This window comes from Ascidia mentula, chromosome 7 (assembly GCF_947561715.1).
Source record: "Ascidia mentula chromosome 7, kaAscMent1.1, whole genome shotgun sequence".
NCBI classification, from domain to species: Eukaryota; Metazoa; Chordata; class Ascidiacea; order Phlebobranchia; family Ascidiidae; genus Ascidia; species Ascidia mentula.
Window position 1 is genome coordinate 19,779,931 of NC_138572.1, and position 20,226 is coordinate 19,800,156.

Below are 20,226 nucleotides of genomic sequence, written 5' to 3' on the forward strand. Positions count from 1 at the left end.
CTCACAGACGACCTTTGTGACCGGACAAGTGATAGGTGAGCACGTGTCCTGATACGATGCCAAAAATTCCACAAACTAATGCACGTGTTTTGTGACGTCATAGTGCATGAAATGCCAAACTTCCGAATTTTGTAAAAAAATTGTTGCTGAGGATGATTTGGAACTTAAGTAATCATTTTAATCTTTTTGTTTATGAAACGGATTGAAAAATATTGATTCAAATGCTTTATTTGCACTCATTTTTAAGTGGGAAGAAGATAGTGCTGGATTCAACGTAGTAATTAAGTTCACTAATCGCGATATCTGCGCGCTGTAATTGTGACGCAACAATGAAGGTAGACGCGCGACTTTGAAGTTTTGCCCACGAGCTAAAGCGCAGAAGAAGGCGGAAGAATGTTAAACAGCGAAATTGCGCGAACATCTTTATCTCGTTGAGAATGTTGGCGCAAAAACAGGTTGTGGAAAATTCATTGAGGGGTTCTCGATGCAAAAAATATTCAAAGTAAAAAGACGAAAACAGGTTTTCACGTCAGATTAGGAAGTTTAGAGTGATTCACTATTGATCGTGTAAGATGCAACACAGAAACTTCCGCAAGTTAATTACTCGCAGGAATTGTTGAGAATTTTTTCTTGTGCGTTTGTTAATCTGTAACTTATTATTTCACACTCACAGTTACTTTGAGACCATAGTATAACGTCATAAGACAACAGACTAGCTAATGACGTCATGAATTGTTTTTTGTTACTTTCAATGATAATTTGCGTGGCATTGACCTCGCATGCGCAAAACGCAGACGTCAAGGATCGTGTGAAGAGAGATATTTTGTCGGGTAAGTTCGTTTTGGTAAAAACCAGTGACCTTGAAGTTTGGTATCACCACACCAGTGACCTTGAGGCAAATGACACTCTTCTCGAAACTGCACAATTTTTATCAAACAACCCCCATTTTTTCCCACATCCAGTCGATGCAATGACCTTTGCTAACCTTGGAATCGTGATATGACACGTGGTCAAATGTCTGGGATTTGGGTCGCGAGGTTAAAAGCGGTTGTAAGTGTCAGACTAATTAATGAATTTACCTGCGTTTTGCATACGGCTTCCTCCATGCCGGCAAAATGACGCAAAGTCTGCCGCGGACCAAATTATTGTGAATTGTGAAACTTGTATCACCGCATTCCTGTGTGGTTTCCACTTCTCCTTGGGGAAAAACAATTTTAACTTCTGACGTCATTTGTGTAAATTATCTTTCCCGGCGGCCCTCCACTCCCCCCCTCATATTGAGATCGCGCGGTTTTTCCTGGAAGTTGGAGAATATTCGATCAACTTCTGATTTCGTCCCGATTTATTTTCTGTAAAACACGAATTAACACAAGCAACTTTCCGTGGCACAAATTTGGAATAAGAATTAAATTATCCGATGTATTTTATGCCCTCGGGGCACGATTACCTTCCGCTTAATTGACGACTGAAAACACCAAACATTCGGCCGATAACAAATCAGGAAAACTCATTAAATTTGAAACGAACTTCAACTTACTACAATAATTATTAATAAAAATAAAATGTTGTTACGAAATTTCATTGCGTAGATCTAACTGGCTTTATTATTACGTCATAGATTGCCGACTTGCTACGGTTGATCTTTATGTTCTGGTTGAGACGTCACGCTTGGTTGGTTCCACTAACATTGGCTTTCTCCAAAGTTATTTAAAAAGTATTTACAGCAAACTCCGCGTAGAACCGGATCGAACCAGAATCTCGCTTACCAGGTGCGTGGAATCGAATCCAATCGATTCTTTCATAGCGCAGTGATATCTTTGTGTTTAAGAATTATTGTGACGAAACTATCGCATGACGTACTTACAGCTTCGGGGGGGAAATCACCAACATTGCAACTCTCAACGACCTCACCAACAAATCATTAGCTGATGACGCAATGGATCGATTACGTGTCACCGGGCGAGGGGTCAAAGTTCAAACAGCTTTGGAATATTTGGCCGACAACCTTTTTACCCCAGAACATGGTAAATTAGCTGCTTGTGACAAAATAAAACGAGTTGTGACGTAATAACAGCCGATCCGTGTAGGTCGAAATGAAGACAATGAAGCAATTTGTTTGGTGTCTGTTGGTTCAAGAATCAAAGATGACATCAGCGCTTCTGTGAGAAAACTGCAAGAAAAATGTCGAGTCATCGTTATTGGATCTGGATGTGAGAATACTCGGGAAAATATAAATAATTTCTATATAGGTTTTTTTTCTATATTTCAAACCATCAACTATAATTAATGCAGAAATTAATTAAAATAAGTAACAAAACCATACAAAAGTTTTTGTGATGTAAATTTGTTATGAAACCCACTCGAGGAATTCACTCGACTATTTTAAGTATCAATTATGGGTGGAAGTCGTGTTATTACTGAACACTCAGGTTATCTCATCGCCTTAAAACCCGTCACTTTCTTGCTTTCGGGGTAATTTGGCCTAAATTGTCAAATATTTTCTGGCTTAAAGTCGGGTTACATTCTGACACAGAAATGTGATGTTGGTTTTATGCAAACAATGTTTATCTGAGAGAAATGTTTCCATGCAGAATAAGAACAAATTCTATGTTAAATATCTAACTGAAACATCCTTTCCATTGTCTTCGATTACTTTTAGAAGCCGTATTTTAACGCATTGTTTGGAAATCAAATCGCTTTGCCCATTGTTACGTATAAATAGGCGTTTCTCTAAACAAACATGCAAGATAATTGAGAATTGATGGATCACAATAGGACGCGCGACAACCTCCAAATATCGTCAGGTTGGTTCAGTGTTAGGGGGAGGGGGGATTTCCAACATATATTTTTGTTCTGACAAAACATTCTTCACATCAAATTGTGTTTCAGACGCGGTTTACAGACAAATCCGACAGCTGGCTTCGGCTCCAACAACGAGACATATCATATACAGTGTGAGATACAAAGACCTCAGAAGAAGAGTCAACCACCTTCTCAAAAGCATTTGTACACAGCGTATGTTGAAATAATAACTGTATGAAAAACACTACAGACCAAAGTTGGATCATTCAAATTCCGTTTGTTTCATAAACACGAATTTGGTTGCCGACATTTTTGAAACAAAAAAGTTTACAAGAAACATTTTATTCCCCACCCAACCGACCTTGCCGCCGTTGTTTCAAGGTCAAGTATAAAATCTTTAATCCAACATAAATACTCGTTACTGACAAAACACCTTTATTTAACCACTATAATTTGCTTTATGTGACGTCACCGGTGACGTCTTGACTTCTTGTTCTGTCCGGGGGCGGGGTTAAAGGATATTTTATATTCACAGCGCTTGGCGCACCACGTGTTGAAACTTTCGATATCGGTCCGTACTCGGTAAGCCTCCGCTGGGGGGCGCAAAACTTCGCGGCCAAGTATAACGCGGAAGTAAGTGTGACGTCATACGTTTTCACTTCACGATGGAACAGGATTTTATTTGTAGTTACGTCATCTCGGAAGCAGCAAAGCAATCCGGGTGAGTCGGAATATTCCAGCTAGACGAACTTGGGTCCGCTTCGATCGACTGGAACAAGCTTCAACTTACGTGGCCATTGTGTGGGCGGTCGGGCGTGACGGCGAGGTTGGGCCTCAAGGGACTCTTGTTCTCAACACAGGTATCACGTGACTCACGTTTTCAAGGTTATTTGCGTGATGGTTTGTTTAATCCTGAGGCAAGTATCAAAGTCACCTTGCACGTATTTGACATTTATGTCTCAATAAATAAGATGATTGGAACTATCGATAAACTCCCTACCTCAATTGTCTCATGTCTGTGATGTCATACAGGGGTACAAAAACCAGTTATTCAAATAAACGAATCGTCTATTACGTCATCATCCGTTCAAGTTTACTGGGAAGAAAATAAGGAAATCGCCGCGAGTTACGTCATCACCGCCAGGGCGGTGAACAACGCTTCGGTAAGTCAATGACGTAACAAGTTCGGCGATGACATCACTAAAAATGTTTTTGTAGAATTTTGTTTCGAACGCTGTCCTTGAAACGACGACAGTTGTTGATGGTTTAAGTTCTGGAACCAACTTTTCTGTGGTCGTTTCGTCACTTTCTTCTGGTCTGAGAAGCGAAGACAGCGACTCGCTATATTTCATCACAGGTAATTTATGTGTTTCATCTTAAAAAGAAAAGGAGTTTCATCTTAAAAAGAAAAGGAGCGTTTTAATAGCTGCATGTAATTGTAATTTAACAAATTTCTCTTTTTTTTACAAGTCGTTGCTGTTGAAATGGCAGCTTGGGTTTGTCTCAAGTATTGTGATGTAACAAACAGAAAATGTTGCTCCTGGTGGATTCAAATATTTTCATTTGTTAGAAAGACAATCTACAACAAAGCCTTTAATCTCAAATCATGTATTTCAGTTCCCTCCGCTCCGGATTTAAAAGTTAAACAAGTAAAGCACATCTCTATCGACCTCAAGTGGCCACCTGTTGCAGGTTAATTGATTATTTCATGATCAGCGATAACTGTCTGCAGCTTATATTTACTTTTAATTTAGGGGCTGCTACGTACGTACTTACTATGTACGACCTCGACAAAAACGTGACGTCAGTTTATGATGACATCACAAGCACCTCATTCAAGATATCTGACTTGACTCCTTCAATGAAATACCAGTTCCGCGCGTACACGATTGGCACGACTGGACTTGTGAGCTCTCTTAGCCGACTAGTGACTGCTTATACAGGTTTGTACTTGTGGTTAGGTGGCGCAATATTTAGTGTAACTTTTTGCATATAAAGTTGAAAATCCGGATATATCGATTCTAATATATTTTCTTACTCTATTTTGCAGCTCCTTCGAATCCTAATGACGTCACACTTGATTTCGTCACGGAAAGAAGTATTCAGATTCATTGGCAACCGCAACCAGGTAAGCCCCTGGTTGTCATCTTCCAACACCCAAAGTAACTTGATCACGTAATTTGCAGCTGCCATTCGCTACAACGTCATAATGACGTCACCCGACAACAAGAGATTTAAACAACAACGCAATGTGACGTCAACTGATGTTTGGTTCAGGGGTTTGAAGAGTGGGAATTTATACAAAATATCGGTTTATTCAGTGGGCAAAGGAAACATTGTTGATTACAATGTGGTTTATCCCATCCACGTGCAAACTGGTTCGTGCTTGAACTTAAAACTCTAAATATTTCCTATTATATTTCTATGTTGTGCAGTTCCAAGTCCGCCGGAGGGCGTGCGAGTGCTCACTTCTCATCCTACGGGCCTTCAAGTGACGTGGAATCATACGATTGGTAAAAATTTAGATACATTTGTTAAGAAAAACTATTTGATAAATTTAAAACACAACCAGGTTTTGGAACTCCTTCGTAAACATAGGAGGATAAACAGTGTTCAGTAAAAGTAACACCTATTTCCAACAATGCAACACCTATTTCCAACCATGCGTAACAGTTTGAATTTTGTGAGCTACAAACATAGGCGTCGATTTTTTAACGTTTTGTAAAATATTAAGGGTGACCTATCAAGGTTTTAGAAACACGCAAAAAACATTTCGTCAGTCGTATCGCCCTAAACATAGGAAACGACACAAATTCCGTTTCGTGTCACTTTGTTTTTACACCGAACCATGTTTTTGTAGCACTTAGCTTTAAACATTTTAATTATAGACCCTTACTGAAAGCAGCACATTTTTGTTTCACTCAGTCTGTTGCAGATTTAGTTATTATGAAGTAACAAACAAATCTATTACGGCACAATGACGATTCTAACCATTATGCTACAACAATTGCTGCGCTGCGTAACAATCCACGAGGCACTTGTGTTTGTCACGATTGTGACGGTGACAATAAAGGTCTTTTGTAACTGGCTTAACACATAGTATAATGTACATGTTTTTATCAGACAATAATTTTTAATTTAAACAAATCCAGGGGTGACAATGCATGCGTTGTCACTCCTGTTTGTTTGTGAGGGGTGACATGTCACCCCAGTCACCCTTAAATCGACGCCAATGGCTACATACAGATGGCCACTGTTTCGACTCGTGAGGCCTCATTAGGGCAGTTTGGTGTTACCATGGAGTATGAATTTTGTTACAGGCGCAAAAATCTATCATGTTGAATCTGAAAAGTTGGTAAAAGGTGAACCCACTGGCGACATCTACCGGGCGGTGAACTTTACCGCATCCACGGCGCTAGTGGGCGGTCTGGATCCAGGTTTTGAATACAGGTTAACAGTTCGAACCGAAAGTTCTCAGGGTGGAATCAGCAAACCGAGCGCTTCAATCATCAACTCAACAGGTTAGTTTACTCTGTAAGTGTTTATTATTCACGAACCAGATTTATAATCCATAGCCATGTACATGTGATATAATGGATTACATGAAGTTAAAACCTCGGGATTGTTTCATAAACAGAAATTAAAACGTAATGTCTTTGGTTACGTATTTTTATTGAGTTTGTGGAAATTTCTCCAGCACAAGTTTATGGTTAGGAACAACATGCACGGAGTGTTTGCAACGTAAAACAATTCCAAAATTATAATTTTAGTTTTTTCTACACAGTGTCAATGGTAACCTATATTTATTTTCCACAGTACCTAGTTTCGGTGGTTATCTATATTTATTTTGCACTGTACCTAGTTTCGGTGGTTATCTATATTTATTTTGCACTGTACCTAGTTTCGGTGGTTATCTATATTTAATTTGCACAGTACCTAGTTTCGGTGGTTATCTATATTTAATTTGCACAGTACCTAGTTTCGGTGATTATCTATATTTAATTTGCACAGTACCTAGTTTCGGTGGTTATCTATATTTATTTTGCACTGTACCTAGTTTCGGTGGTTATCTATATTTATTTTGCACTGTACCTAGTTTCGGTGGTAACCTATATTTATTTTGCACAGTACCTAGTTTCGGTGGTTATCTATATTTAATTTGCACAGTACCTAGTTTCGGTGGTTATCTATATTTAATTTGCACAGTACCTAGTTTCGGTGATTATCTATATTTAATTTGCACAGTACCTAGTTTCGGTGGTTATCTATATTTATTTTGCACTGTACCTAGTTTCGGTGGTTATCTATATTTATTTTGCACAGTACCTAGTTTCGGTGATTATCTATATTTAATTTGCACAGTACCTAGTTTCGGTGGTTATCTATATTTATTTTGCACTGTACCTAGTTTCGGTGGTTATCTATATTTATTTTGCACAGTACCTAGTTTCGGTGATTATCTATATTTATTTTGCACTGTACCCAGTTTCGGTGGTTATCTATATTTATTTTGCACTGTACCTAGTTTCGGTGGTTATCTATATTTAATTTGCACAGTACCCAGTTTCGGTGGTTATCTATATTTATTTTGCACTGTACCTAGTTTCGGTGGTTATCTATATTTAATTTGCACAGTACCTGAAGTTCCTGGTAAACCGTGGGCGACTTGGGTGAACATGACGTTCATGCTACTGAGCATGGAACCGGCTGAGGGCAAGTTTTGTTACTTATTTATGTAAGGTAGAGTTTTAAAATAATTTCACACTGATAGGTGCACAGAGTTACGTCACCGAAGCTGAACCATTGGATGGCGACGAAGTCCATCGCCAAATTATTCCATTCACAGATGTTTCTGACGTAACAGTGGATCAATTGTTACCGGGGTTGTGGTATTCGATTAAAGTTCGATCCATAAATGCGTTCGGTTTAATGAATCCCCAATCAAGCGAAGTTCTTCACGAACAATCCGGTTGGTTTATGTCGTCATAAATAAATTTGTGACGTAATTGAAAGTGCTTTGACGATTCGTTTATCTGCAGTTCCGGCACCTCCACCTATAGGTTCATTTTGGAAAGTGACGTCATCCTCCATGATGTTTCGATGGCCAGAAGTCAAAGGTGATGATGTCATATCCACATATTGATATTTATTTGTCATTTAAAACTGATTTCAATTTTATTTTGCAGGTGCACTATCTTACAACATTTACGTAACCACAACGGATGTAGACGATAGTTTTCCGGATCCGACAGAGGCACACTACCACACCAACGATACAGAATTTCAAGTTTGGGGTTTGAGGTCTGGGACGTTGTATGGGTTCCGAGCGCAAAGCATCGGCCACAGCGACAGAACGAGTAGTTTAGGAAGAATTAACTTCGAACGAACAAGTAAACCCTCACAAACCTTTGTTAAATTTACAAAGTAAAAAACAAAGGAATGAAATCGCGCAATGCACACGTGGTTACTGGTTTGTAAATTATCATCTTTTATTTCAGTTCCTCTTCCACCGACCAACATACGTCACACCAGAGTGACGCCATCCATTATTACGTTGGAATGGGAACCCGCTAAAGGTCATTATAGGTTTTGCTTTGAAAGCTGGATGACATTATACGTATTTTTACTAGAAGGAAACAATAAGCGTTTGTTTCCAAACAATCAACGGATAATGATTATTAAGTAACCGTAACTATGGTGAACGTAAGTTAAGATTTAACAGTATTGTGACGTAACACAAGAAACATATTACATTTCCTACACCCGTTTATAAAGAGTTGTGTTTGTGACGTCATGTTGGATAAATCGATTGAAGACAATTTTCCGCCCTCTTAACGCGTTTCATCTTTATAGGTGCTGTGCAATACGTCATAGTGATGCAATCAGGGACGAAGCGACACGAAACTCGATTGTCCAGCTTCCGGTCACGTGTTCAAGCGTCAGAGCTTGTTTCCGGTACTTGGCACAACTTCACGATCTACTCACAGGACAGAGAAGGTCGACTGAACGAGAATGGAAGTTCTACAGTGAATGTACAAACCGTCCCATTCCCACCTTCCAATGTCAGACTCAGGGATGCTTCTGTCACGGCTTACACGGTTATATGGGACGAAATGTGGGGTGAGATTGCATTGTTTTGTGTCACAATTAATACACAACCATATAAATGACAGCAACAGTTTAAGTTATATTCGATGTTTAAGATTTATTTAGAGATAATAAAATCAAGAAAAATATAATAAATTTTTAACCAGTGGATTTTCGCAGGGGCTGCGGCGTACTTAGTGAGGGCGGAAACATCCGATAGTGACGTAACAACCAGAGAAACGTTTGTTCGAGTTAACGGTTCGCGCCGAGCTCGCGTAGAAGGATTGGACCCGGGGACGAGATACAGGTTCTATGTTCGGTCTATTGGTTTCCAGGAGCAGAGAAGCCGGGAAACGCGTAGAGTTTCCGACACCACTCGTAAGTGTACCGCAAACGGGTGGGTAAAACTATCGGCAACTTTCCATTGTTTACGAAACTTTCTTTTTAGTGCCCGTCACGCCTGAGCAACCGCAACTTGAGGCCGTGACAACAACTTCAATGTCGTTGCTATGGAATGACGTCAAAGGTATAAAAACGCACACAGAAAAGAATTTATTTTTACGAAAACCTTGATTTCCAGGAGCAACGTATTTCCACGTTCGTGTCATTCAGTTTACTCCAGGCAACTCGACAGAATGGGAAGTTAAATCGGATGAGCCGTCAGATAGGGTAGTTGATCTGCTCCCTGGGGCTTGGTATAATATGAGCGTTTATTCCGTCGGCACGAGAAACAGGAGGAATTGGAAAGACAGCGAACCCTTGCATGCGCAAACAGGTTAGATTACAACTACCTAATATTTATCTGAAACTGCTAAATGTGAATTATTCGCAGTTCCTCTTGCTCCAATAACAATCAACATCAGTGACATCACAAATACTTCCATTCAACTCTCCTGGAACAACGTCACAGGTGAGCCATAGAAATCATACAAACTTAAAATGTTACTTAAATACGGCTTTGATGATACAAGGAGCCGGATATTACGTCATTTCCGTTCGGGAAGTGGAATCAGGTGAATCATTGGAGGACATTGAGACAGAGGAACCGGAACTGCTGCGAGTAGGTCTAGAAACAGGAACCGAATACGTGTTTCGGGTAACTAGTATCGGGCAAGACCAGGACAGGAAAAGCTCGCGAAGTTCTCCCGTGAAAGAGGAAACTGGTTAGTATCACGAAATCACGAATCATAATCATGTGAAGTATTTCAATTAATCCGTTGTTATGTTTAGACCCCGCTGCACCAGATCAGCCCACGTTTACATCTGTGACGTCACAATCTGTCGGATTGTCGTGGAATAGCGTGAAAGGTGATTGGTGAAGGCATTATTACGTTGAACTTGCAATTCGTGAGTGAATTGCATCTTGTGCGGTCATTTTGACAATGTACAATACCGCCATGTACAATACCGCCATGTACAATACAGCCATGTACAATACCGCCATGTACAATACCGCCATGTACAATACAGCCATGTACAATACAGCCATGTACAATACAGCCATGTACAATACCGCCATGTACAATACAGCCATGTACAATACAGCCATGTACAATACAGCCATGTACAATACCGCCATGTACAATACAGCCATGTACAATACAGCCATGTACAATACCGCCATGTACAATACCGCCATGTACAATACCGCCATGTACAATACAGCCATGTACAATACCGCCATGTACAATACCGCCATGTACAATACCGCCATGTACAATACCGCCATGTACAATACCGCCATGTACAATACAGCCATGTACAATACCGCCATGTACAATACCGCCATGTACAATACCGCCATGTACAATACAGCCATGTACAATACCGCCATGTACAATACCGCCATGTACAATACAGCCATGTACAATACAGCCATGTACAATACAGCCATGTACAATACCGCCATGTACAATACAGCCATGTACAATACAGCCATGTACAATACCGCCATGTACAATACAGCCATGTACAATACCGCCATGTACAATACCGCCATGTACAATACCGCCATGTACAATACATCCGAAAGTTCGGTTTCTTCTTTTTGTGCCGGACAAACTCCGTGAACACCTTCATCAAAAAAATATTATTTAAAAAATATTTCCGCAGGGGGGCGCAGTTACATTGTTCAAGTCACAAATCTCGAAAACAAAGAAAGAAATGAATTCCAAGTCTCTGGGACAGAGTTTGTGTCTGGGGGTCTGGACTCTGGAACACGTCACAATTTCACTATTTTCTCTGTTGGGAAATTAGGTAGAAGAAGTGAATACGGAAGTCCTCAAGCGTCGGTTGTCACTTGTAAGTCAGGAAATTATATATTATTACATCACAAAAGTTTTTGTTCTTTTTTTTACAGCTCCCGCTGTGCCACAAAATATCCGAACCATTGCAAGCACAACGACCAGCACAGAATTGCAATGGGACCAGGTCAAAGGTTAGGAAAACAATCTTTCTTGCAACAATTTTATGCGCGCCCATAACTTTTTGACGGGATGACAATAATAATAATTTGTGATAAAAAGTAAGATACAGATATTTTTACTGAGTTTTTAATCCAGATCGAGTTAAAATTTAATTCCCCGCATTTAAAGACCAAAAAGTTCACAATCTCTTGCAGGCGGGGTCGCTTACAGAGTGAATCTTAACCGTGGAAACATTGATGTAAAATCATATACCACCGATCAAGCGCGCCTTCTGGTTGAAAACCTCACCCAGGGGACTGAATATAGGTATGACGTCATCGCCATTGGTGAGGAAGGTCGACAGAGTGAGAGAGCAGTTCAACACACCGATTCAACAGGTGGATTTTCTTTATTCTAAACTTGTTACTGGATTAATCACAATATTATCCACAGTCCCATCTACCCCTGATGAACCTTCTGTGACGTCATTTGATGAAACTTCTATTTCGGTCACGTGGGATGCTGTTGAAGGTTTCACAATAGCTGCTTTTGTTGTTTAAACAACATATCATGGTCTTCGTTCTTATCGCCAGGTAACGTCATCAATTACGTCATCACATTTCAAGAGCAAGGATCAGATTTGACGTATGTGGATGAAAGTAGAGGGTTGGAGTTTAAACAGAGTGGGTTGAAGGCAGGAGTAAGATACGTCATTAGTCTTCACGCTACCGGTGACGGAGGAAAAAGATCTGACCAATCACCAAGCGTTGTTCAACAAACCGTGACAAACGCCCCTAAAAATTTTGTGCATACGTCAGTTGGAACTGATCACGTCACCCTTCAGTGGAATGACGTCACAGGTTTGGACATTTATGCTGTGGCAAAATGTCAATTATGCTTTATTAAAATATAGGAGCTTCTGGATACGAACTAGCTGTGAAGTCTGAAAACAATGACGTAGATACACGTCAAGTAGCAGTGACGTCATTGACTGTGTCCCCTCTTCTACCCGGAAACAAATATGTGTTTACTTTGAGGTCTATTGGAGATTTTGAAGTTCGAAGCAACGAAGAAATTTCGCTTGAGATTTGGACAGGTTTGAAAATCGCTTATTGTTAAAACTTGGCAAAAGATTCATCGCGGAGCCCACAACGTAATCCTTAAAATAGCCGTGTTACGTCATCAAACATCGTTTGCCATAAACTTTTACTTACCACCGAAATTATTTTGATTTACATCAATTTAACAGTTCCCAGCAGACCAAGCGGACTCACAGTCTTACAAGTTTTCCGCAACAGAATTTCCTTCGAGTGGCAACCGGTCAAAGGTAAGAGTTGGTTCTGTAAATCTGTATTCATTTACTGCGTTCTCCCACCTTACTCACTGCTTTCTCCGACCTTACTTAATTCATTCTCCCACCTCACTCAGTGTGTTCTCCCACCTAACTCAGTGCGTTCTCCCACCTAACTCAGTGCGTTCTCCCACCTTACTCAGTGCGTTCTCCTACCTCACTTAATTTATTCTCCCACCTCACTCAGTGTGTTCTCCCACCTCACTCAGTGCGTTCTTCCACCTCACTCAGTGCGTTCTCCTACCTCACTTAATTCATTCTCCCACCTCACTCAGTATGTTCTCCCACCTCACTCAGTGCGTTCTTCCACCTCACTCAGTGCGTTCTCCTACCTCACTTAATTTATTCTCCCACCTCACTCTGTGCATTCTCCCACCCCACTCAGTGCGTTCTTCCACCTCAGTCAGTGAGTTCTCCCACCTTACTCAGTGCGTTCTCCTACCTCACTTAATTTATTCTCCCACCTCACTCAGTGAGTTCTCCCACCTCACTCAGTACGTTCTTCCACCTCACTCAGTGCGTTCTCCTACCTCACTTAATTTATTCTCCCACCTCACTCTGTGCATTCTCCCACCCCACTCAGTGCGTTCTTCCACCTCAGTCAGTGAGTTCTCCCACCTCACTCAGTGCATGGGAGTTGATTTTGCAAGTGACCGTTCAACCAGAAAGGTTAAAGGAACTTGTTGCAAATGCTTACTAAAATCTAAAGTTGGCAGAATGTGGGTTCGATTCCCGCCATGGTCAAAGATAAGAAATTAAATCAGGGATTCTTATGTTAATAGGAGCGGTCCGTTACAAAGTTCAGGTGACGTCGTCAAGGGAACGTGACGTACCGACGGTAGGAGACGTCACATCATCCAGAGCTCTTGTGCGCCCCTTGCGCCCGGGTGGTTGGTACAATTTCACTGTGTATTCAATAGGAATGGAGGAGAGAGCGAATCTGGCTGGAAGTAAACCGCTTGTTGTTCAAACAAGTACGACTATTACGTCACAAACAACAACGCGATAGTTACAATACGGTTTTTTATAGACCCAAGATTTCCAGGAAGATTTGAAGTGGAAAATTTTACGATAAATTCTATAGGTTTTTGGTGGAGATCATCTTATGGTTTGTTAGAATGTTGAAAGTTTTATTCCCGGATTAAAAAAAAACCTTTAGGCGCTTCGAGGTATGACGTCACAATATCGTCCTCTGATGAAGGAGAAATTTTTTTTAATGAGGACGGAGGCAGGATCAAACGAATGTCCACTGTTTCCACTTCGTTGATTGTGACATCATTGAGATCGGGTACAGCTTATAACGTCACAATGCAAGTTGTAGGACAACAAGAGGGGCGGACGAGCGAAAAAGAAATCGCCTTCACACAATCAACACGTAAGGAATAAGAAAATAATTTACAACAAAATGAACTTTTATTTGTTTTCAGTGCCAGATACCCCATCGTTACCATGGGCAACCGCTACAACAACTTCCACTATTCGTCTCGAGTGGAATGACGTCAGAGGTAATTCATGACGTTTTCAAACGTTGACGATTAAAATACGGCAATTTTCCAGGTGCAACTTCCTATGACGTCATAATGAGGAGTACAGAATTGGAGGAGGATGTGATTACGTCGACTGTGACGAACGACATTGAAGTCAGAAATTTGCGACCGGGGGGAGTGTATGATTTCTATGTTTACTCTGTTGGAAATGAGAGAAATGAGGTTAAAAGTGAAACGTTGAGTGTACAAACTGGTAAGGAGTCAAACCTGAGTTTATTTCGGATATGTTATTTGTTCATGTTTTTCAGTGACATCATCCCCGGACAACTTCAAGATAACCAAGGTCATGACAAATTCCATGCTTCTTATGTGGGATGACGTACATGGTAGGTTAACAGCAAGCAAATGGATGTTTCAATTCTAAATTACTGTAACGCAGGAGCAACGTCGTACGAAGTCCGAATCACTCCATTGAATGGCCAACAACCAACCGGATACACTTTATTTGACGTGACGTCATACTTGGTGACATCACTTGATCCTGGCACAGAATATACCTTCTCTGTGCGCTCGATCGGAAGAGACAACGTCACAGAAAGTGACGTAAGCCGGCTTGTTACCATGGCAACGCGTCAGTACAATTTCCTATTATATTTGAACAAACATAATTAACACGTAATATATTAACAGTTCCGAAAACAGTAACTGACGTCACAGTAGATGACGTCACGGAGACAAATGTAACATTAAGCTGGATACCTGCATCAGGTTAGCTCACACAAATAAAACTTCTTCGTTTGTTTCGTCACAATCTAAATTAACAGGCGCCCAAAGTTACGTCGTCATGGTTACTAGTGATTTGACAAACGGTAGTCTCGAAGCAGTCGTTTCCACAGCAACAGTGTCCGCACTGAGGCCAGGAACGTGGCACGAGTTTCGAATTGAAAGTGTTGGTGTTAGAGGTACTCGAAATATCGACCAGGATGTGCGGATTAGGAAGCAAACAGGTGAATAACTGACATAAATATCACTTATTACTCCCCTGCTGCTTACGTCACTAACCTGATATTTATGTTGGTCTTGTTTGCATGATTACGTTTTCTATTTATTGTATGGCGATAAGTGACAGACTGTATTGTCCAGGTATATTTAGTTTAGCGCTTACAAAAGGTTTATCCGATTCTTGTAACACTCAGTTAAATAATCCGATCGTCCACTAAAGTTTTTACCAAGAAATTAATTTCAGTTCCCAATCCACCGAACAGCATTAATGTTGACGAAGTTACAACAACCTCCATCTTTTTATCTTGGAGGAAAATTCATGGTCAGAAAAACTTTCTGCAATTTTTGTGATTGAAAACTAACAAATTCCAACTTAGGTGCGTCGTCATACAACGTCATCGTAAAGTCATTACTCAGTGACATAATTAGCACGTATAATGTCCTGTCTTCGGAAACACCAAAGTATAAGATTACTGATTTGTCGCCTGGTACCAAGTATGTCGTCACAATTGTAACTATTGGGGAGGAAGGGCAAATTAGTCAAAACAGTCGTGAGATTCATGAAGGAACGCGTGAGTTTTGTGAGTATTCTATTCATATGACACATTTTAATGAACTTGTTTGCATTTAAAAGGACCGAATACCACTGAGGGAGTTGATGTACGTGAAGTCAGCACAAGGTCAGTCGCTTTGACGTGGAAAGCTGTCATTGGTATGAAAAATGTTGTAAAGTAATTTTTTAAGCTTACATTAATACCTGCGCATTTTCAAAGGAGCCGAAAAGTACGAGGTATTTTACCGAGCCAATATCAGTTCGTCTGAGCGTCACGTGATTGAAAGCGTCACGCCGGAAGTTGATGTGATTGGTTTAGATCCAGGCACGTGGTATGAGTTTGTTGTATTTTCTGTTGGAATAAAAGACAGAAGAAACAACAAAGGAAGTGAAAAAATACAAATACAAACAGGTAAGTGTCCAACTTGTTGAAATAACAAACAAACACCAACAAAAAACTTCATCTTAGTACCAAGTGCTCCACAAAATGTTACTATCACCAATGTTACTACGTCATCAATTACCGTTACTTGGAACGACGTCATTGGTAGGGCATTGTGTAAACGGCGGATGTAATATACGTCAATAGAAACATTTTGTAATGCAGGAACTGCTAAATACAAAGTTGAATATGGCACAACGGAAGATGACGTCACTAACATTATAGAGACGAATGTGACGTACATAAAAGTGACGTCATTGTTGGGTGGTACGACGTATTGGTTTGTTGTGAAAAGTATTGGCGAGGAAAGTAGAATTAGCGAAGGGAGTGCTGAAGTTCGTGACGTAACAGGTTTGTATGACGTAACAATGCATTTTGATTGCGATTTCAAGTATTTTTGTTTTTATTCAGTTCCCTACAGACCAACACAGCCGAGGGTGGTAAACGTCACGACCAACCAAATTGTGTATGACTGGAGTGACGTCAAAGGTTGTGTTTCTCTTTATCTGTTTGTATTACTTTTCTGCTTATCTGTAAACTTTAGGGGCAACACTTTACGTAATTAGAGTGACGTCAAACAATGACGGGAAACTTGTGACAGAACTTCAAAATGTAGCCTCAGGAATTACAGTCGGAAATTTAACTTCTGGCGTGTTGTATGACGTCACAGTTTATTCCGTGGGAGTTTCTGATCGTTTAAATAGGTTGGGAAGTGATATTGTGACGCAACAAACAGGTTTGTTTTGAAGATATTTTGTTCTTCAGCTAATGACTAAAACTTGTTGGTAGTTCCATCCTTCCCTAAGAACTTCCAAATAACCGACGTCACAACAAATTCATTGATGATGTCCTGGGAGCCAGTTGTGGGAGCCGCGTCATACATGGTTACGTCGGCGACAGACGATAGTGACGTTGTTGTAGCCAATCCCATATTGACGACAAACCTTACATCACTTCTAGTTATGGACCTGGTTGCCGGAACTGAATACAGTTTCACCGTGAAGGCGGTTGGTCACAGCGATCTCACGAGTAGTGAAACTCACGAAAATCGTGAGACGACGCGTAAGTTAAAAGTAAAATTTTGCTGTGACCTCTTTTTAACCCTCACACTCTTTAGTTCCTGTTGCTCCAGCCGTTGTGAACGTAACTCGTGTTTCCACGACAACCATTACGCTAACCTGGATGGATGTCAAAGGTAACTGTTTACTGTATGACGTCATGCTTGATCTAAACCTCATATCGTAATAGGAGCAGCTGGATACGTCATAAAAACTCGTGCGTTACGTGCGTCCGGAGATGTTGATGACATCAAAACTGCCCATTCTGACGTAACAGTGAATAAATTACAACCGGGTTTGTTTTACAATTTTACAATTCATTCTCTTGGAACAAAAGATCGAATCAATCACCAGCAATATTTCATTGTGACGCAACAAACAAGTAAGAAAACAAACATTTCGAATATAAAACAACAATTAAGTAATTTTTTGCGCAGCTCCTCAAACACCGCAAAATTTTTCTGTCACTGATGTCACAACGACGTCGGTGACAACCTCATGGGATGACGTCATCGGTACATTTATTGTTCGTTTATCTTTATTTCTTTTCACAAACTTTCCTTTCGCAATAGGAGCCAAAAGTTATGTTGTGGAAACAGTCGGTCCACGCGCTACTAACCCCATTATTACGTCACGAACTTCAGCTGTAATAGATGATTTGGAACCTGGTATCACGTATGGATTCACAGTGAAAGCTGTCGGTCACGAAACGACTCTCACGAGCAATAAATCACATGAAGTGGAAGAACAGACAAGTAAATTGGTGTTTGATTGAAAACAATCTTTACATAAAGTGATTTTGCAGCTCCGTTGCCACCTGGCAGAATTCGACCTGGTTACGTCACTACCAATTCCATACAACTTCTGTGGGATGACGTCATAGGTGAGTGACGTAATAAATACGTAGTTAAAATATGACTGGTAATTTCTGGCAGGAGCTGAATATTTTGTGGTTAACGTCATCGGAAGTGACGGAGTCATTGTTAAAACTGAAACGTCACAATCAAACCGGATATCGATAGAAGACCTGGTTTCTGGCGACACCTACCGGTTTACTGTTGCAAGTGTGGGAAAATTTAATCGTGAAAACATCGACCCGGAAGTGATTGTTACGCAATCAACACGTAAGTTTTTCAAACTTTAAACGAAACAATGGATTAATATTAAACTCTACAGAACCCCAACCCCCACGAAATATCAGAATCAATAACGTCACGTCCGGTTCACTGTTAATCTCATGGGATGAGTCAAATGGTATCAACTTGCTACGTCATGGTTTACGTGGTTTTCTAACAATGTACATTACAGGCGCGCTTTATTACGTCATAAACATGCAAACAAACGGAAGCAAATTTATTGAAGAATTGACAAGTGACAGAACATTTCTTAGTTTGTTTAACTTAACATCGGGAATCGATTACATTTTCACGGTGAAAGCAGTCGGGCGACAACAACTCACAAGCGAGACATCACTCGAAGTTCGTGATTCAACTTGTAAGTCATGCAACCAGGGTTACCATGAGACAAAAAATTATTACTCAGATTTTTTGAAATTATTTCTGTCATTTGAGTTAGGAGGTAATAATTAATTACGTCATTACGTACAAACATTAATTTTAACCATAACATGGGAGCTTAACAACATATATTGCAAAACAAGTAAACATGTGTTTTTTGAGAGTCTGCTGCGAAAAATCTTAGAAATAATTGCAATATCGCACAGATATAACTTTCATGACGTCGTATTCACGTTTTTTTTCAGTACCAACTTCGCCGACTGAGGTTAGGATAATTAACGTTGAATCAACTTCTTTATCGCTTGCTTGGAGTCCTGTCAGAGGTAAGCCAAGGTAAATAGAGGAAATGATTTTCATAAACTCCGTGGTTTCAGGGGCTGTCGGCTATCAAATCACTCTCTCCCGACCACAAGGGGAAATATTCTACTTTAATACTGACGTCAACAACGCTACTGTTTCTAACTTGACCCCGGGTGACGATTACATTTTACAAATCGTTGCAATAGGGACTAGAGGAAGACATAGTGACGTAACAAGCGCACAAGTTAAACAACAAACAGGTATTAATACAATTATTAAGCAACAATTAGGCATGACATATTCGCCGTTTTTTCCAGCTCCAACATATCCTGATTATTTTATTGTCAATGACGTCACAGCTTCGTCACTGCGACTGACTTGGGTCGAATCTAACGGTTTGTGAAGATTCATCAATCTGAATGGTTTTCTATCAATTTTTTATATTTTCTGAGCAGGCGCAGTTGCTTATTACATCAAAAGTTATGACGAAGATGATAGTGTAAACGTTTCCAGAACGAATATGACGTCATTATTGTTAAGCAACCTCCCTTCTGGAACGACATACAACTTCACACTCACACCGATTGGTAGAAATGAATTAATTGGGGTGACGTCACCAGAAATACAGGAGACGACTCGTGAGTGACTCAAATGTTGAAGCAAAATTATGTTTATAAGTTGTATTTTGCAGTACCATCCAGCCCAAATAAGTTGGTGGCTGTTGACGTCACAACGGCATCAGTGACGTTGCAATGGGAAGATGTAAAAGGAAGTGTTGGTTATATTGTTGAGGAAAGAGAAAGGCTTTTCAATGTTTCTGACACAAGGTTTGAAGTATCCGGTTTAGAGTCGGGTAATTGGTATCGATTCCTCGTCTATTCGTTCGGCGTCGGTGGAAGAATTAATCCGAATCCAAGTAAAGAAGTTCGAAAACAGACAGGTACCATTGTTATAATAAAGCACTTAAACCACTTGACGTTACGTCATTTCCTCTACAAGTGCCCTCCCCCCCGACCGGAATCAACGTCACGCAAGTCAACGTCACATCCGTCACCATTGAATGGAAGCACGTGATTGGTCAGTTTCTTAGGTTCAGATTTTATAAATTGTTTCAATCCATTCGTTTATTTTAAATCCCCGTTTGCTACAAAAACAAATTTATTTCCGCCACAAAATCTTTTTTCACGTAAAGCTTGTATGTTTCCACGTGTAAAATCATATC

At 40.3% G+C, this 20,226-nt stretch overlaps 1 protein-coding gene across 1 annotated transcript in view; it reads left to right on the forward strand.

Annotated features, from left to right (window-relative positions):
* The first annotated feature begins 727 nt into the window (after nt 1-727).
* The window catches only part of LOC145909750 (uncharacterized), a 40,021-nt gene continuing 20,522 nt past the window's right edge, over nt 728-20,226 (forward strand). The window contains exons 1-66 of the mRNA XM_082997101.1: nt 728-830; nt 1,619-1,769; nt 1,867-2,024; nt 2,088-2,210; nt 2,890-3,015; nt 3,338-3,435; nt 3,491-3,662; nt 3,835-3,965; nt 4,021-4,159; nt 4,420-4,494; nt 4,557-4,745; nt 4,853-4,930; nt 4,989-5,180; nt 5,238-5,315; nt 6,123-6,323; nt 7,438-7,515; nt 7,574-7,771; nt 7,842-7,919; nt 7,989-8,192; nt 8,301-8,378; nt 8,656-8,922; nt 9,070-9,267; nt 9,338-9,415; nt 9,470-9,664; nt 9,722-9,799; nt 9,861-10,052; nt 10,120-10,197; nt 11,002-11,190; nt 11,249-11,326; nt 11,510-11,692; nt 11,748-11,825; nt 11,888-12,154; nt 12,208-12,390; nt 12,544-12,621; nt 13,428-13,619; nt 13,676-13,753; nt 13,805-14,020; nt 14,073-14,150; nt 14,203-14,385; nt 14,441-14,518; nt 14,572-14,763; nt 14,823-14,900; nt 14,957-15,139; nt 15,379-15,456; nt 15,512-15,706; nt 15,769-15,846; nt 15,908-16,099; nt 16,157-16,234; nt 16,295-16,480; nt 16,541-16,618; nt 16,674-16,865; nt 16,919-17,191; nt 17,247-17,324; nt 17,378-17,569; nt 17,625-17,702; nt 17,760-17,942; nt 17,993-18,070; nt 18,123-18,311; nt 18,364-18,441; nt 18,496-18,681; nt 18,950-19,027; nt 19,079-19,264; nt 19,322-19,399; nt 19,460-19,642; nt 19,696-19,944; nt 20,004-20,081. Of these exons, the coding sequence (XP_082853227.1) occupies nt 728-830; nt 1,619-1,769; nt 1,867-2,024; nt 2,088-2,210; nt 2,890-3,015; nt 3,338-3,435; nt 3,491-3,662; nt 3,835-3,965; nt 4,021-4,159; nt 4,420-4,494; nt 4,557-4,745; nt 4,853-4,930; nt 4,989-5,180; nt 5,238-5,315; nt 6,123-6,323; nt 7,438-7,515; nt 7,574-7,771; nt 7,842-7,919; nt 7,989-8,192; nt 8,301-8,378; nt 8,656-8,922; nt 9,070-9,267; nt 9,338-9,415; nt 9,470-9,664; nt 9,722-9,799; nt 9,861-10,052; nt 10,120-10,197; nt 11,002-11,190; nt 11,249-11,326; nt 11,510-11,692; nt 11,748-11,825; nt 11,888-12,154; nt 12,208-12,390; nt 12,544-12,621; nt 13,428-13,619; nt 13,676-13,753; nt 13,805-14,020; nt 14,073-14,150; nt 14,203-14,385; nt 14,441-14,518; nt 14,572-14,763; nt 14,823-14,900; nt 14,957-15,139; nt 15,379-15,456; nt 15,512-15,706; nt 15,769-15,846; nt 15,908-16,099; nt 16,157-16,234; nt 16,295-16,480; nt 16,541-16,618; nt 16,674-16,865; nt 16,919-17,191; nt 17,247-17,324; nt 17,378-17,569; nt 17,625-17,702; nt 17,760-17,942; nt 17,993-18,070; nt 18,123-18,311; nt 18,364-18,441; nt 18,496-18,681; nt 18,950-19,027; nt 19,079-19,264; nt 19,322-19,399; nt 19,460-19,642; nt 19,696-19,944; nt 20,004-20,081 (9,334 nt within the window). The remainder of the gene's footprint in view (nt 831-1,618; nt 1,770-1,866; nt 2,025-2,087; nt 2,211-2,889; nt 3,016-3,337; nt 3,436-3,490; nt 3,663-3,834; nt 3,966-4,020; nt 4,160-4,419; nt 4,495-4,556; nt 4,746-4,852; nt 4,931-4,988; nt 5,181-5,237; nt 5,316-6,122; nt 6,324-7,437; nt 7,516-7,573; nt 7,772-7,841; nt 7,920-7,988; nt 8,193-8,300; nt 8,379-8,655; nt 8,923-9,069; nt 9,268-9,337; nt 9,416-9,469; nt 9,665-9,721; nt 9,800-9,860; nt 10,053-10,119; nt 10,198-11,001; nt 11,191-11,248; nt 11,327-11,509; nt 11,693-11,747; nt 11,826-11,887; nt 12,155-12,207; nt 12,391-12,543; nt 12,622-13,427; nt 13,620-13,675; nt 13,754-13,804; nt 14,021-14,072; nt 14,151-14,202; nt 14,386-14,440; nt 14,519-14,571; nt 14,764-14,822; nt 14,901-14,956; nt 15,140-15,378; nt 15,457-15,511; nt 15,707-15,768; nt 15,847-15,907; nt 16,100-16,156; nt 16,235-16,294; nt 16,481-16,540; nt 16,619-16,673; nt 16,866-16,918; nt 17,192-17,246; nt 17,325-17,377; nt 17,570-17,624; nt 17,703-17,759; nt 17,943-17,992; nt 18,071-18,122; nt 18,312-18,363; nt 18,442-18,495; nt 18,682-18,949; nt 19,028-19,078; nt 19,265-19,321; nt 19,400-19,459; nt 19,643-19,695; nt 19,945-20,003; nt 20,082-20,226) is intronic.